This window comes from Zootoca vivipara, chromosome 6 (genome assembly GCF_965207765.1).
Source record: "Zootoca vivipara chromosome 6, rZooViv2.hap1.1, whole genome shotgun sequence".
In the NCBI taxonomy this organism is placed as follows: Eukaryota; Metazoa; Chordata; class Lepidosauria; order Squamata; family Lacertidae; genus Zootoca; species Zootoca vivipara.
Genome location: NC_142589.1, coordinates 77,252,323 through 77,269,482, shown reverse-complemented (window position 1 = coordinate 77,269,482; position 17,160 = coordinate 77,252,323). Strand labels below are relative to the sequence as shown.

The following is a 17,160-nucleotide window of genomic DNA, read 5'->3' as shown; positions in this document are numbered from 1 at the left end:
CTTGGCAATGCTTCTGTTGGTTTGCTTCTTATATTTCACAGCATTGTAAAAAGTAAAAAAAAATTAACCCTCCTCAGGGGTTGTTGGATTAAGCCAAAGAAAATACCAGAAATGTAGGGAAACTCTAAAGGAAGGAGAAATAACACAGAGTCCCATTGTGTTTTTGCTTTTGTTCCAGCCCACTTGAACTGCCTGGGGACTGGTGGCTAGCGGCTTTGAAGGTGGTCAGGTGTGCACCCCACCTGCTCACGTGACCCCAGCCCACTCTTCCACAGCATAGTCGTAGCAATCGTGGGCTTGTCTGGGGCCACGCAGCGGCTGTGGCAGGTGTCTCACTTAGTACGGGTGCAAAGGTGCCTGTTTCTTTGTCCCTCTCTGGCTGTGTGCTAGTGTACCGAAAGTTGTCGTGCAGACATGGTCCCCTTGTTTCACCTCCCTGCAAGCAGTTTCCTTATAGCCGTGAATGCATCGTCACAAGCACAATGACAAGTTCACATGCACAGCTTGGCAGCCTTCAAGCTCCAGGGTCACATGAGGAGAGGCTTTGTAGCTAATTGCAGCCCTTCGGCATGAAAGCAGAGCCCATATCCTGACTGCCCAGAAGATGGAAAGAGCCAGACTTCAGATTTTCAAACTCGCTTTCAACCTGAACCCACAGCACCCAGATTTACCCGTATATTCCGGCGTATAAGATGACTGGGCATATAAGACAACCCCCAAATTTTCCAGTTAAAATATAGAGTTTGGGATATACCCACCGCATAAGAAATACGACCCAGCGTATAAGACGACCCCTGACTTTTGAGAAGATTTTCCTGGGTTAAAAAGTAGTCTTACACGCAGGAATATACAGTAATTTTTAAAATGCCTCTGCCCCTCTTTATGTCCTCTGTTTTTCTTCCACCTTTTCCCTAAACAACACTGAGGATTGGGGTTGAAAGGGTAGAATCATAGAATTGTAGAGCGGGAAGGGACCCCGAGAATCATCTAGGCCAGCCCCCTGCATTGCAGGAATCACAGTGACAGGCATCTATCTGCCCAACCAACCTCTGCTTAAAAACCTCCAAGGAAGGAGAGTCCACCACTTCTTGTGGGAGTCTGTTGCACTGTCGAACAACTCTGTCAGAAAGTTCTTCCAGATGCTTAGTTGAAATCTCATTTCGTGTAATTTGAATTCAGAAGGGGAACAGAGAACTCTTAATGTAGAATTATTGCCTGCCCCAAACTAGATTTCCCAGGATATCTTGGACGAAGGGCCATGGCAGCGAAACTATTATAAACCCAGTTTATGGTATTGACAATCCTGCACTTTCAAATTTTCTTTTTGCACACGTTTTGGTGTCAGTAATTCTGGCATCACGAGGCTCTAATGCCTTGTGGACCTTTGGTTTAATTCATGTTAATGATCCTCACCTAGTGTTCTTTAGAAAGCGGAAGAGATACTTTAAAATTAAATGTCCCCTGTAGACAACATAGAGGTTCCCCCACCCCCTGCACATCACAGACACAGGAAATACAAAGGCAGGTGTCTGCTTTCCAGGACCTGAGGAGATTTCAGCTGATAACCTGCCCTCCCAATTTCTACCGCCTCTGAAGTTTACCATCTCCCAATAATCCTAGAGGGTTTTTTTTTAAAAAAAAAATCCTGGCTCCTGTCTGGCTTTTAATAGAGGCAGGTTACCTTTCAGCAAATGTATCATCCCTGTGGCTTACATTTATCACATAAATTGTGTGCAGAGAAGATGGAAGGCAGCAGGCAGCAGTAAGGAAAGAAACAAGCCGGCGAGAAAGGAAGCATCATTGCCGTTGCAGGAAACAGAACGGGCTTGGAAAGGAAGTGGGCTTTCCCTGAGCTGGAAGTGAAAATGGGCAGGGAGGGCCTTTCCAGCCAAGGACTTGGTGCATGCAAGAGATTTCTACAAATGCGATCTAGGATCTAATCCTTAGCTAAACGTCACAGGGGGTAGATCTAGAACAGGCTTCCTCAACCGCTGCCCTCCAGATGTTTTTGGCCTACAACTCCCATGATCCCTAGTGTAGTCTTAAAACATCTGGAGGGCTGAGGTTGAGGAAGTCTGATCTAGGACGTCTCTACCTCACCTGTTGGCCCAGCTTTTTGATAGGTTGTATGAAGTTTTGGCCAGAAGAGGGCAGCAGCAGCCGTCCTCAAACTTGCTTATAAGACACTGTCCCAAAACACTGAAGCTACAAACCTCCACTGTCATCCAGCTTGGCAGCTGCTGCCACCCTCACAAGATCCAGTTTCACTGGATGGGCCTAAGATTAAGGACAGACAAAAGAAAACCTGTCCATGCCTAGTCAAGAGGTAGTGATGGCTGCCAACCTGGGTGGCTTTAAAGGAGGATTAGAGAACTTCACGGGGGATATTTTGTTATCAATGGCAACTAGTCACAATGGTTATGCTCTGCATTAATGGGAGGTGTTATGCTTCTGAATATCAGTAGCTGGAAACTGCAGAAGGGGGGACTGCTGTTGTATCAAAGTCCTTGCAGGCTTCCCACAGGCATCTGGTTGGCCACTGTGAGAACAGGATACTGGCCTAAATGGGCCGCTGGCCTGATCCAGCATGGCTGTTCTTGTCTTCAGAATTTGCACGAGACTCCAGATTTCTAAAATGAGAGGGGTTGAGTTTCAGCTCGATCAGTAGAACTCTTTGTGCCCATCACAGCTGTACACGAGGCAGAAATGCAGTGAGTCACTGCTAGGAAAGGCACTAAATTCCTGAATGTTGTTTGGAAAGCCACACAGCGCTGTTTTGGGGATTAAGTTAGCTTGTGAATAAGTCCTCTTGCTGTCAGGGGGCGGGATATAATTCTGAGCAAACATGCATAGGATTGGGACACACTTAAATGAGGCAAAACCCTATGTGATTGTTCTTTGGTGGCAGATTTTGCATCAGTTTTATGTTTATGTAAAACTATCCACATGAGCTTTCCTTCTTCTGAGTATTTCAACACAAATCAACAGCTAAGGCCCGTTTCTGTGTGACTGTCACACAATTGCCCAAAGGCACAATAAATGCATTGCCAGAATGTGTTTTGTTTTGTTTGACACTCAGGGTAGCTTATAGCATGGCCCTCCCAATGTCATTGCACTCCAGCTCTCATCATCCCCAACTACAGACAATCTAGAAAATGGGTACAAAACAACAGGGAGTATATTGTGTCAAACCATTACGCCTCCTAGTCCAGCACTCTTGATGTCTGGCTGTCAACAAAGGCAGGCCCATGGCTCAGAGCAACTGTTTTGCATGCAGGTTCAATCCTCTGTATCCCCAGATAGCGTTCAGAGGTCCCTGCCTGGAGAGCTGCTGCCAGTCAGTGAATACAATATTAAGCTAAATAGACCAATAGTCTGACAATATCAGACGGCTTCCTAGCATTCCCAAGGTCTTGCACAGAGGCCTTTCTTTGCCCTTTTTATCAGAAAGGCTTTAACTTACTAGGCCCTTGAGAAATAAAAACAGCAGCCCCCCCCCCAGCCAAGCTTGTGCCAAGCCTCCCTCTCCCTTTGTGCACACAGCTTCCCTTTGTTACACACCCAGCCGTTTGGGTGTGTCGTGCAAGTGCCAGGTGCTTCTCTTGCCAGGTACCAAAAGGGCAGAGTGGGAAGCAAGCTACAGCAAGTCAACAGAGGACAGAAGACTGCGTTCCCTTAAGGTCTGTTTTTCCAAGTACCTCAAGCCCTGCGTTTCTTTGTTCAGAGGCTGGCGAGCACCCAGGAGCTGCACCCATGCAGCTATTCAGCCCGGGCACGAGCAGCTTCTCAGAGTTGCCGGGGCAGGCCAGGAATTGCAGGATACCTGAACTCACCTTGAGCCTAATGCAGCCTGCAGAGAGAGCAGGCGCCCCTTGGCTTTCGTGCAGAGTTGACTGTGGTTCCAGCTTCCACAAAGAAAACCTGCCATGGGCTGGAAATGTAGCTACAGTCAAGAGTACATGATGTGGCTTGCAATGTTCCTCTTCAGTATTTGGAATGAGGATACAGGAGAGATAGATGCCCAAGTCTGGGTTCTGATGCAACAAGGGAAACAAGCCCCTCGCTGCAGGCAGGCAGCATTGAAGTACACAATAAGAGCAGGCACCCCCAAACTCAGCCCTCCAGATGTTTTGGGACTACAACTCCCATCATCCCTAGCTAACAGGGCCAGTGGTCAGGAATGGGAATTGTAGTCCCAAAACATCTGGAGGGCAGAGTTTGGGGGTGCCTGCAATAAGAGCCTGCCAGATCAAGCCAATGACCCACATATTCCGGCATCCTGGGCTCACCATGGCCAACCACTTGCCTGTGGGAAACCCCCAAGTGCAGGAGCGCACTCTCCCACCATGGCATCGAGTCCTGGATGCAGGGAGGGGCCTCGGTTTGGTGGCGGTTAAGTTCATTCAAAGGAGACTATGGCATTGCCGCGCTCATCTCGCTTTCAGGCCGAGGGAGCCGGCGTTTCTCCACAGACAGCTTCCCAGGTCATGTGTCCAGCATGACTAAACCGCTTCTGGCGCAACGGAACACCGTGACGGAAACCAGAGCGCATGAAAGCACTCTTTACCTTCCTGCCGCAGTGGAACCCATTTATCTACTTGCACTGGCGTGCTTTCAATTGCTAAATTGGCAGGAGCTGTAAGAGGGCTCATCCCGTCGCGGGGATTCAAACTGCCGACCTTCTGATTGGCAAGTCCAAGAGGCTCAGTGGTTTAGACCACAGCGCTACAGTACTGAGTTAGATGAACAAATAGACCAGGTTAAGGCAGGTTCCTGTGTTTCCTTCTCCCCTTCCCTCGAGGTGGGGATAAGGTAGGAAGGCTGGTCAGCATTACTTCCACTAAACTCAGGAACTGCATGAGTTTGCAAAAAAAAAAAAAGGAAGAGCACAACCCATGCAGGCAATGCCTTATAAATTTCCCAGAGTCTGTTATTTATTTATCATGGAAGTTCCTGTAATAATAAGATTAAAAATTGTTGGAACAATGCTCATTTTAGCAATTTATAAGCCGTTGTTTGCAGTATCACTAGCCAATGCTTTTGGACTAATGGGTTGCCAATGCTTTTGGACTAATGGGCAGAAAAAACTATTGCAGACACAATTCTTACACACTGCAGCAAATTCTATTGACTACAATAGACAATGAAGAAAACAAATCGGCACGCATTGCTTCCAAATCTGTTTTTATTATATTATGTGATGTGGCAATTGTACATTTCCTCCCCTCACCACCCCCAATGTAGGGAGGAGATTGTGTGCAAATAACAACCAGCCTGATTTGTCTCCCCCACCCCCCCAAAAAAAAATCAGTCTCGCCACCACTTTGGGGGTTCGCTAGCTCACCAGAAACACGGAAGGCCCTGCCTGCATTTTTTAAAGAGCAGCTTGACCTGCAGGTGCAGCTTTAAAAGCATGGAAAGAAGCAGCTCCCTGCGGATCAGGCTGCCACTAAGGACAGAAGAGCAGGACCTGGTTTGAAGAAATGCAAGCCCACCGCACCCCTCTGCCCCTGCCAAAGCCCAGCAGGTTCAACATAGGAGAAAAATGCCAGTTGGCACAACAGCCCACCCTGCTCACCTGCTCTGATATTGGGAAGTTATCATAGCTGCTTCCTAGGAAAGCCAGCTCTTAACCCAGGCATCAAATACCCCCCAACATACAGAGATGGTGCCATCCTGCATCCCTGTTGACTGTGAAACAAGACGCTAAAGCAAGTGTACCACCCAATAACTTAGTGGTATAGGCAGCCTCCAGGCTAGCTAGGTTCTCTTCCGTACAGGATCGGGACCGAGGGCAGGAGAACTGCAATAGCAGCAGAAGGAAAGACAGGGGGAGGCCGTGCCCATCTCTGAGCAGCTGAGAAGAGTTAGCAGCAAATAGAATATCCTCTCTCTGGGCAAGCAGCAAGACCAGATAACCCCGGAGGTTCCCTTCCCAAATTTTGTGGCTCAGGATCACCGAAGTGTCAGCTGTCACATGCACCCAAACCCCTTTGCAGATGGTGGGAGCTTAGAGAGCCCCAATGGTCGTCCCCACTTTCCCTCTTTGTGGGTTGAGGGCAATTCTGAATGGCGTTCAGCAACAGAGGGTACATACTTTGAAGCAACAAGAGGTAGCAACTGTTAACTAAACCGGCATGAAAAGAGTACCAATTTGCACCTGCAGCTTCCCACTTGGAACAATCCACCTGCATTGGCTCTCAACACAGCTTGTACTAGGAACTACCACCTCCTGTTAGAATACAGAGGGTGGCATATTTGGCACTAAAACAAAACCCATGTTTATTTTGAAGTGCCAGCTGGATACCAGTCACTGGCATTTGAAGGTTGACCCAAAGCGGAATGTTGAACAAGGGGTGTCTGGGGTACAGGAGCCAGCCTCTTACGATCACCCAATGCCAGGGAATGCATGTGTTCTGCGCTAAAACTAAAAAAATTATGTACCACATCCTTTATATAAATCAGGCACATGGATAAAACTGGTGTTGTTTCATGTTTTGTACAATTTATTCTGCAGTCTGTGCACAATTTATTCTGCAGTCTGTGCACAATTTCATTTTGGCTTTGCTAGCCACGGAAAGGAGGAAGACCTTGGATCCCCACACCTAAGGGCTGCGAACTTTAACCACTTCTCCACTTTGAATTGTATTGTTGCAGCAATGAGGGATAGAACCTTGAAACCTCTATGCACTGTGTCACAAACTGCCCAACACACAGCCCTGGCAGAAGCCTCTGCTTTCCCCCATCCCAGAGTCCAACACGTTTCTCTCCGTTAAGTCACACCTGGACTTACTAGAACCAAAAGTTCAAACCCTGAAACTTTCAGGCTTTGATGTAGTACAGCCCGTGCCCCCAAAAGAGACGGCAGATGTTTCCGCCCGTTATCTGGAGGTCTGATCTCAACAGGCATTATCATAAAAGTTGCTTTGGCAGGGGAAGCCTTGGCACAAACCCGTTCCAAAGTGCGGAGGTGCATCTAGAGAGCTCCTGTTTAATGCCAGCGATCTCCGCCCACTCATAGAACTTAAAACACCATTCCTGCCCAAACAGGTGGGGAGCTCTGTTGGCACGAAGGGAGGACTCCAGAATTCTCACCAGGAGAACTTTGCACCTATTTGGACATTATATACTATTGCATGCAGGTGGTGAACCAGTCACAAAAGAGTAGCTTTTATTTTGGGGGAAGAAACTACAACTTTCAGCCGTCAGAGGTGAAAATGCCTACTTGTGTCATCCTTGCAATATTATTATGATGTTCACAAAGCAAACACATTTAATTCACACATCGTCTACCAACCCAGCATTTTCCGCTGTGCAGAATTTCATTTCTCTGCAGAGCCCTGTTGAGCCCTTCCTTAAGTCTCCTTTGCACAACCACAAGAACTGCTAAAGGAGGAAGTTGCTAGATGGAGGAGCATAAATCTGTCAGAGATTATCATTATTATTTAAATTTGTATACTGCTCTTCATCCAAAGATCACAGGGCGGTTCACAACAGATTGATCATTTTTGCCAACAGATGGCTCTCCCCAACATCTTATACGCTTTAGAAGAGTAACTAAAGAAGGCAGCCCTAGTCTAGCACTTCCATCAAGTAACATTTCAGCAGCAAAAAAAGATCTTAATGAACGAATTCCTATGCCCCACAAATAACCCAGAGATGCATTTAAAATAAAAGGACACATTCTACTCATGTAAAAACATGCTGATTCCCTGACTGTCCGCGGGCCGGATTTAGAAGGCGATTGGGCCGCATCCGGCCCCCGGGCCTTACGTTGCCTATCCCTGGCCTAGACCCCACTTGAAGCCTACCTCTAAATTGACACACAAAGCCTACTAAGGAGCCCTGCATGGCAAAAATAGGGAGACTGCGTCCAGCTCAAAACCTTGAAGTCGGAATTAAAAGCTCTGACATACTACTGATTTTTTAAATTTATTTTTAAGACTGCAAAACATCTCCACTGATATGCTTCAGGCAGGTATGAGCCAGGTCATGAGCGCCTGTGGCCAAACCCACATTTGCATCAGCAAAAGGTAGTGTGGCGCCCGCCCTGTGGAACGCCCTCCCATCAGATGTAAAGGAAAGAAACAACTATCTGACTATTAGAAGACATCTGAAAACAGCCCTGTTTAGGGAAGTTTTTAACCTTTGATCTTTTCTCATGTTTTTAATATTATGTTGGGAGCTGTCCAGAGTGGCTGGAAAGACTTAGGGTATAAATAATGAATTATTATTATTATTATTATTGATTGGTAGTAGGTAATATGCATTCTGAATCTGCACAGGGCATTGTGGCAGGACAGGGCACCTGGATTCCGATCTACAGACTCCAGAAGCTACAAGGTATGGAAATAGATATGCCTGGGTAGAATCCAATGCCTATGGGAGAATCAAAATAGTTCTCAGCTAAGTTCCCAGTCCTCAAGATTGCAGAGACACTTGAAAATGTACAAAAGATTCCATTGGTCAAGGTCTAGGCCTGCACGTGACAAAGGACAAGGCTGCGGGCCCAGCCATGGTTTCCAAGTGACCCTGTGTGTGCATAAGCATATACAGTATTTGCTTTAAGTTAAGGTCCTGCAGTTCTCTGTGGAGGTGCTGCCAAGCCTTTGTCAGCCACTGCAAAGAAGGCAGCTGCCCTGTACACGGAATTAACCTGCGCCTCCATGGACAGCTGTGAGTCCAAAATGACTCCCAGGCTGCGCACCTGGTCCTTCAGGGGCACAGTTACCCCATTCAGGACCAGGGAGTCCTCCACACCTGCCCGCCTCCTGTCCCCCCCCCCCAAACAGTACTTCTGTCTTGTCAGGATTCAACCTCAATCTGTTAGCCGCCATCCATCCTCCAACCGCCTCCAGGCACTCACACAGCACCTTCACCGCCTTCACTGGTTCTGATTTGAAAGAGAGGTAGAGCTGGGTATAATCCGCATACTGATGAACACCCAGCCCAAACCCCCTGATGATCTCTCCCAGCGGCTGCATGTAGATGTTAAAAAGCATGGGGGAGAGGACAGAACCCTGAGGCACCCCACAAGTGAGAGCCCAGGGGTCTGAACACTCATCCCCCACCACCACTTTCTGAACACGGCCCGGGAGGAAGGAGCGGACCCACTGTATGACAGTGCCCCCAGCTCCCAACACCTCTAGACGGTCCAGAAGGATGTTGTGGTCGATGATGTCAAAAGCCGCTGAGAGATCCAGCAGGACTAGGAAACAGCTCTCACCTTTGTCCCTAGATCCAAATGGTCCACTTCTTCCAGGCGTGCCTGGAGTTGTTCAGCAACCACTCGCTCAATCACCTTGGTACTTCCTCCCTTTCTTCCTCACTGCTAATGTCTGCTTCAGCGTCTGCTGGGCTTTGGACAGGCCAGGCAGTGCTGAAAATTTGGTCCAGGGGGGCCACCACTCACCAGCTCCTTCTGCAAAGCCTGCCCACTTGCTCATCAGTGGCTCCTCGGCACAAGACTAGAATAAAAGTGATGGGAAACTGAGCCTCAGAGGTTAACTCTCACCTCTGAAGCTACTCCAGTCTCTCTCACTTTCTTTTACCTGCTAACCCTGCCCTGCCCCTTTAATTCCAGTGTGGAGGAAAAAACATTTGGATCCTTTTAAGTTCCAGAAATAAAATAAATTGCATCGCAGCTGTTTGAACCAGGAGTTGCCACTTCAAGAGAGCACTGCAGTACTGTCTAGTTCTTGCACGTGATGAGCCAGCAGGGAAGAAGGGAGGAAAATACATAGGTTTTAAGCAGTTCAAGGAAAGTTGGCTTTGCAGGGAATGGCAGAAATTCCAGCGACCCAACAGCGACTCTCAATGCTCAATTGCACATCGCACAGCCTTGGCACGAGGATTCTAAGGGGTTGCAAGGTGGAAAGGCAGCAAAAAAATTGTAAAAGACAGAAAGAAATGTAAAAGACAGAAAGAAATGTTCTCTCTCCCCATTCCTGTTTTGACGATAGGTATTTATAGGTTCAAGTGGTGCACTGCTCAAGTTATTGAATTATGGGGTGACCAGAGGAGAATAAATCTGTCCAGAAATAAAGCAGTCTGCTTCCTCTTCCTGCAATGAAATGTAACTAAAAGTGGGGGGGGGGCAATGGGAGGGAGACAAAGATATTAGACACAGGAAGGACAAACCACCACCACCCACTTGCTTGGTCCAAAACACAAAATAAAATAAAAAGCAGCAAAGGTAGCTAGAGATCTGGAAGAAGGAAAAGAGTGATATTAAGAGATCTCCAAAGTCACTGCTACCAGTTTCCACGTTGCAGATTTAAAAACTTAAGGGTTCAGCCTGGAACGTGCAAAGTATTGTGCCTCTGAGAATATCCAGAGTGCCCTTTCTCTTGAGCAACAGCACGCTGACCCTCATCTCCTTAAGAGGGAGAGGCTTCCAGCCAAACAGGGCTATTTCCAGGCAGCATCAAGCCCCCAGCAGTTGACATTTTTCAGGGGGGGAAGTTCTGTTTGAAATTTAAAAGCAACTGTGTGAAAAATCAGTCATTAAAAAAAGGTGGAAAGGAGTGTTCTCGGTGAAAATCGAACCGCCTGCCCCTGCTTCTTATGGGAAACAGAAGTCTTTCAAAGGTGGAGCAGATTCGGGAGCTGTCCTTAAAAATGGAACCCTAACTTTAAAAAGGCTTCGTAGGCTGCTTTACATCACGGATTCTTTTTCGCAGGAGTTGATGCCCTCCAAGGGGGCAGGCCCGTCCCTCTTGATCAGTGGGGAGCCTTCTTCCGCCCCCACTCCCTTGCCGGCGTCCGTCTTGATCTCCATCAGCTCCTCTGCCTCTGCTTTGCCTTCTGTCCTTTCGGTGTACACCTGCAGGAGCCCAGCGCCAAAAGCATCGCCTTCCACGTTTAGGACGGTGCAGGTGCGATCCCTGGTGCAAAAGAAAGAGGCAGTGACTGAGCATTTTGCTGCAAGGTGAGGATATTTATAGCAAGAGTAATAAAAAGAAATTGTTCTTTAGAGGAACTGAATTTAATTCTAAACCATATTCCAGAAACGTGGGAGATTTCAAGGGGTCAAAAAAAATGGATGTACCATGCTATATTAGTAGCAAAATGAATTGGAAGAGCCGCAAAAAGATTCCACTGAGCACATGGATTGATAATATGGACAGATTAGCTACATACAAACGAATTGCATGTCGACGCAAAATAAGAATGGATAAATATTAAGAAATCTAGAATGACTATCTAAGCGATATGGCGGATAATGGTGGGAAGTGGAGGGAGGAGAGAGAGGTGGGAAAATGTTGTTTAAAAAGGTGTAGTCATAGGTATATCAGTGTATCCAAATCTGAATTGTCAAATTGTGATTACTGTTATTATAGGTTTTTGTTGTGTCTTTTGCAGTTGATGTTTCTATCGAAAAATTGATTAAATAAATTTTAAAATAAAATAAAATGACTGAGCCTGCCTGAGAAGGTGCTCGGGGTTAAGAAATAAGGGTTGTTAGGAACACTCACTGGACTCAGAGCCTCCGTGTTCAGGAGCAATCTATCTCTGAGAAGCAGACAAACAGCAGGCAAAGGCTGAGACCTTTGTGCCCCACTTAAGAAGATGCAGAGGCATGTGGCTGCTGAACCAGGCAAGACCTTTGGGCCAGATCCAGCCGGGCCCTTCCTGTATTCTTGCTCCGTGTGCAGATTCCCCCAAGCGACAGGAGGAAAAGCTAAATTCTCAGCTGCTTTTAACCTTTCCTCTGATGCCCCCCCAGGGACCCTCAGCACACCTGGCCCAGCCAGCCATACTGGACAAGTCAGTTGGACAAATACATGGCCGTCACGAACAAAACACACCGCTCGGGGGGGGGGGGACTGGGCATCCCGGGGACATATTGAAGGAGAGCTGGAGGACAGGCCTCCTTGTTTCCTCCCCAGAGTGACTGGGTTTAAAAAAATAAATGCAAGAAAAATGGCTCGGAGTCAGAAGGTTCCACATTCAACACTGCATCTGTGCTTGAAAGCCCCCTGCTTGAATCTTTGGAGAGCTGACTTTGACCATATCTGCACCAGCTATTGAAAGCACAATGATACCACTTTCAACAGGCATGGCTTCCACTGAAGAATTCTGGGAGCTTTGGTTTGAACAGAGCAGGGGTCGGCAACCTAAGGCCCGTGGGCTACAAGTAGCCCACAGGGGTTGTTTAACCCGCCCAGGAGCCGCCCCCAAACCGAGCCGCCCACCTGCCACAGCGCAGGGACTCGCTTCTGTGGCACCAGAAATCGCGTCTGCACATGCACAGACGTCAAAAATCGTGTCTACATAGACGCAGAAAATTGCAGGCGGGCACGCTCACGATCCGACCCATGGAGCGATCTCTGCTGGAGTGAACTGGCCAGGCGAGGTAAACCTTGCCGGCCCCTGGTACAGAGTGTAGAGCAGGCATCCCCAAACTTCGGCTCTCCAGATGTTTTGGACTACAATTCCCATCTTCCCCAACCCCTGGTTCTGTTAGCTAGGGATCATGGGAGTTGTAGGCCAAAACATCTGGAGGGCCGAAGTTTGGGGATGCCTGGTGTAGAGCGTTGTCAGGAGACTCAGTTCCCCTCCCAGAACTACAATTCCCAGAGTACTTTAATGATCAATCCTTCTTTACAGGCAACTCTGGAAATTGTAGCTGTGAAGGGGAATAGGGGTGTCTCATAACAACTCTCTGCACCCTGAATAAACTACGGCTCCCAGGATTTTCTAGGCCAAGCCATTGTTTAAAGCGGAATCATAACCCTTTAAATTTATTGATTTTTATTATTTCATAAAACCTATACACAGTTTGTTTGCAAAAAAAATTTTTTTGAAAAAACTTCAAAGTGGTTTACAAGAAGAAGGAAACAGTAAAATTAATGGCAAAAACAGCTTTAAAAACTATTTAAAAATTAAAATCAGCAATAAACTAAATCAGCAATAAACAGATCAAAACACACATCAACATTCTATGCAGCTGGATAGCCTTGTCTGATCAATAACAAAATTCAGAAGGTGACCAAAAGAGAACAGTGTGGGAGCACGCCTGATGTCAACAGGCAGCGAGTTCAAGTTTAGGTGTTGCCATGCTAAAAGATTGAATTCTTATAAATGCAGAATGGGCATTATATGGCATATTTTAACAGTGTATGGTACAAATGTGGCCTTGGTCCAAGGCACCTTTGTCCAGTCAAATGCCCCAACCCCAAAAATTGTCCTTGGAGGATTATTTGCAGAAGATTCAACTGGTTATCTACCACCCCCTTTCAAGGCAGCAACTCTCTGCAATGGCTTCTGCTTTCCTATGTGAACCTAGGGCCTCTTCCTTGAGGCACTTGCTGCAGAAGTCCCTCCTCTCTGCTTGAGGAATGAGGCCATCACAAGAGGAAGAGGATCTGAAGGGGAACTAGCAAGGCGGGAGGGGAAAAGATCCTGTCTTTTGATGGGGAAGTTGGGACTTGCTAGCCTGCCAACCCTGTGATGCTATAAACATCAGTCAGGGAAATCGCTGGTCGCTCCTGATCGCCGAGCCTCTCCCTCCACCTTTGCCCCTGCAGTACTTACACAAGCCAGTCCACTGCCAGAATGAGGGAGATGTCGTTGGTCGGCAGCCCAACAGCTTCCAAGATGATGGCGAGGGTGAGGACGCCGCCCGCAGGAATCCCAGCAGCTCCAACGCTGGACGCCGTCGCAGTAATTCTGTGGGATGGAAGTGGGCTGGTTAAGAGATGTGTCCTTCTTGATGCTCAAGTGCAGGATTTAGTCTTTATCTGGAGAGTGTGGGGGGAACCCAAAGCAGCAGGGAGAGAGGAGGGTAACTTTCGATTTTGCAAAGCCGAAGGCGCCAGCCAGATTTTGTGGCAGCCGGCTTGGAAGGAGAGCAGAGCGCCAAGATCAGCTTCCTTCCTTCCACACAGAGCTTAGCCAAGAGAGGTCAGAGCTCTAACTGGGAAGCCCTTCCTCCAGGAAGTGGCTACTGGTTGAGAACAGGACAAGGCAGCAACCAGATCCTAGGCAGACCAGCATAAATTCAGTCAGTGATAGGTAGGGAGAGATCAGCCACCTTCTGGAAACTCAAGCATTACTCCCAATTTTAGTAACCAGTGGCAACTGGGTGCCTGGGTTTTTGGACCCTTGGCCAAAGATTTCCTCATCTCCCTCCTTCTACTGTAGGTTCCTTATTCAAACCATGACCTCTCTGCACCACCCTAACCCTCACAATTTATCGTTTCTTGGCATTCTGGAGAATCATACCTAATAATAATAATAATAATAATTTATACCCCGCCCATCTGGGCAGCTCCCAACAGAACACTAAAAACAGAATAAAACATCAAACATTAAAAACTTCCCTAAACAGGGCTGCCTTCAGATGTCTTCTAAAAGTCAGATCTCTCACCTCATGCCCAACAGCCCCCTTCACCAATTCAGGGCTCTCCAGATGTTCTGGGCTACAACTGCCATTATCCCCCTCCAGCACAGCTGTATGACGCAGAGATGGATGGAAGCATGGCCTTGCTGGCCGAGTCTGATGGGAGCTGTAGTCCCAAACATCTGGAGGGCACCAGGTTGGCGATGGCTGCTCTGCAATAGCCAAACCTAAGCCCACAGAGCAGAATAAAGGAGACCCAGAGGCCTCCTCATCGGCAATTCGTAATCTGTTTCTGAGATCACTTTTCCATCCTAACAAAGACCCCCTAAAGTAGTCTGCAACACAGATGAAATTTCAGTTTTAACTGCCTGCCTTAAGACCATCGGTGATGGGGCTAGTCTGGCCTTTTAAGGGAGGGAATTCCACTGCAGTTGTCTCCCCGCATCAAATGACAAATTGAAAGCCTTTATGGCGCTGTATAAAGAATGAATGAATAAGAAAATCAAACCGTCAGAGCCAGTGTTTCCCAAACTTGGGACAGTTTGGGGAAACACTGGTCTAGACTCCAAAGAACTACTTTAGGGTAAACACACATCATCATCATCATCATCATTTAAGCTGTTAGGTTTTGTGTGTCCCCCACCACCCCTTTCGGACAGCAGTCTTGTTAAGTTGTCTCCCATGCGGCATGACAAAGGGGGGCGATACTGAGAGGTTCATCTGCTGGGGGATCCTTTGCAATGCAACGGAGGGTGAAGGGGGGCACAACTCTCCCTCTGCTTCCTCAGCACCCCTTTAAAAACCCACAGGGCAGCCCCAAGGAATTGCTTAGGTTCCTCGTGGCTGGCAGTCAGTGACAGAAGTGTTCTTGAGAATCCCCTCAGGGTCCAAAAGCAGCTTGCCACATCTGCAGCACGTGATGCTGTTGACCGAGACACGCAAACTGGACTGGAACTTGGTTTGCAGAGCTGGATCTTGTGGGGGAAGGGGGCCTGCACTTTTAACCCAAGACAGAGGAACAAACATAGACGGATGACCAGCCAGGAGCAAAAACAGCCCCAGCTGAAATCCTGCTTCCAGCAGAGCAGAGGTCACTTGAGCAGAACCTCCCACCTCCGCCCCCCCCCCAGACCCCTTCAGGTCGCAAGTTCTGCCTAAGCCTGCAGTTTTGTTATTGCGCTATGCCGCAACAAAGGGTCTCAGACAGAGTTTATGATTAAGCACCTCGAGGCCAGGAGGGACAGGTCCACCTCCTGAACTGGAGAAAACAATATTTTACTTGCAATTGCTTTTTTAAAAAAAATGCACCCAAAAAACAATCTGCAAATGTTTTCTGCCCTTGACACTTCTGTTAAAAAAGCAAAATCTTGTGCCAAGGAAGGTCTCTAGCCTTTCCTTGGTCAATCTAACTGCTGACCCTTACTTTATTCCAACCTAGATAGAGGAGTTTTTAAGAAGAGTTGGCATTTTGATAGGGGGAGGAAGAGGATGGGAAGCGCAGCAGGAGAAGGGCTTGAGTGGCAAAGCCAAGCAGAAGCTCAAGTAGCTTTGCTGAGTGCATCTCTTCTAGTCATGAGGACTAGAAGTTTGTCACTGACAAAAGTGGTAATGGCTCAGGACTCTACACTAGCTGCTGGGCCGCCCTTCTCCAGATGTTACGTGAATGAATATGAAGATATATTTGCAAGTTTTAAAGTAGGGTTGTACTTTTTTTCTAGGTTTTGCTGTTTCATCTTTTGTAAACTGCGTTGAGAGTGTTTTTTTTATTATTACAATCAAGCAGTGCATAGTGTGTGTGAGGGATATTTGGGGGTGGAGCTAGAGATATACAGCTCCACAAACCACCCGCTATTCACCTCTCAAAATTCTGCATTATTAAACCATATTGATGTAGAGGAGCATTTGTGCTGGTGCTCGACAATTTAGCCCAGTTGAAGTTTATCATCATCATTGCAGGAATTGGGTATTGACGTGGCAGGAATTTGTAAGACAGAAACAGAGCAGAAGGCTTAGAGATTAGAGGTGCACGGGGCAGCGGCAGGTGTCTGTGTTCAGCATGGCAAATAAAACCCTAGAGACTAGAAAGAGTTTCTGTGTTTGCCACATCAAGTCCTGAACAGGATCAGAATTCGGTACTGGGTGCAAAACCAACCCACGCTGAATGGCCTCAGCTTTTGTCCAGGTTCCTAGTCCTTAGGATCGACTCCAGGGAGCTTTACAGAGGCAGCCTGTCAAGTCAAGTGCTTGTCAAAAGCTCAGCTACATTGGTCTGCCCAGACGGCCACTTCGGTCCACACCAAACTCTGGTTGTTCCTGCCACAATCTTTTTTAAGGTTTCATCTCCCCAAACCCCCGGTCCATCCATTCTGGGTGGCCCAAGGCAACCTCCCAGCATAAATCCCCCCTTTGTTTCTGAAGCCATCTCATAATCCCTTTTTTCCGCAGCTGAGTTTATATCCCACTAAAGCAGGGGTCAGCAAGGTTTACCTCGCCTGGGCCGGTTCACTCCAGCAGAGATCCCTCTGTGGGCTGGTTCGCGCGCGCACACGTGATTTCCGGCAATGTGGAATCGAGTCCCCGCACCGTGCTGTGCCGGTTTAGTGCAGCGCACGGGGACTCGCTGAGCAGATGGCTCGTGGGCCGGTTAAACGACCCCCGTGGGCTGCTTGTGGCCCGGGGGCCTTAGGTTGCCGACCCCTGCACTATAGCCAGAGCACGTGCCCTCTGGCAGACTCACGCTTTCATTCTACCAGGAAGGAAAGGGCAGAGGGGCCTTAGATCCTATGTGGATTATCACTATCCACTCCAGCAAC

General features: G+C 47.8%; 1 protein-coding gene across 1 annotated transcript in view; it reads right to left on the bottom strand.

Moving 5' to 3' along the window:
- Positions 1-5,167: 5,167 nt before the first annotated feature.
- SLC1A5 (solute carrier family 1 member 5) overlaps positions 5,168-17,160 on the bottom strand; it is a 36,431-nt gene continuing 24,438 nt past the window's right edge. Inside the window, exons 7-8 of the mRNA XM_035119549.3 lie at positions 13,540-13,674; positions 5,168-10,886 (exon numbers count right to left, since the gene is read on the bottom strand). Of these exons, the coding sequence (XP_034975440.3) occupies positions 10,658-10,886; positions 13,540-13,674 (364 nt within the window). The 3' untranslated portion in view covers positions 5,168-10,657. The remainder of the gene's footprint in view (positions 10,887-13,539; positions 13,675-17,160) is intronic.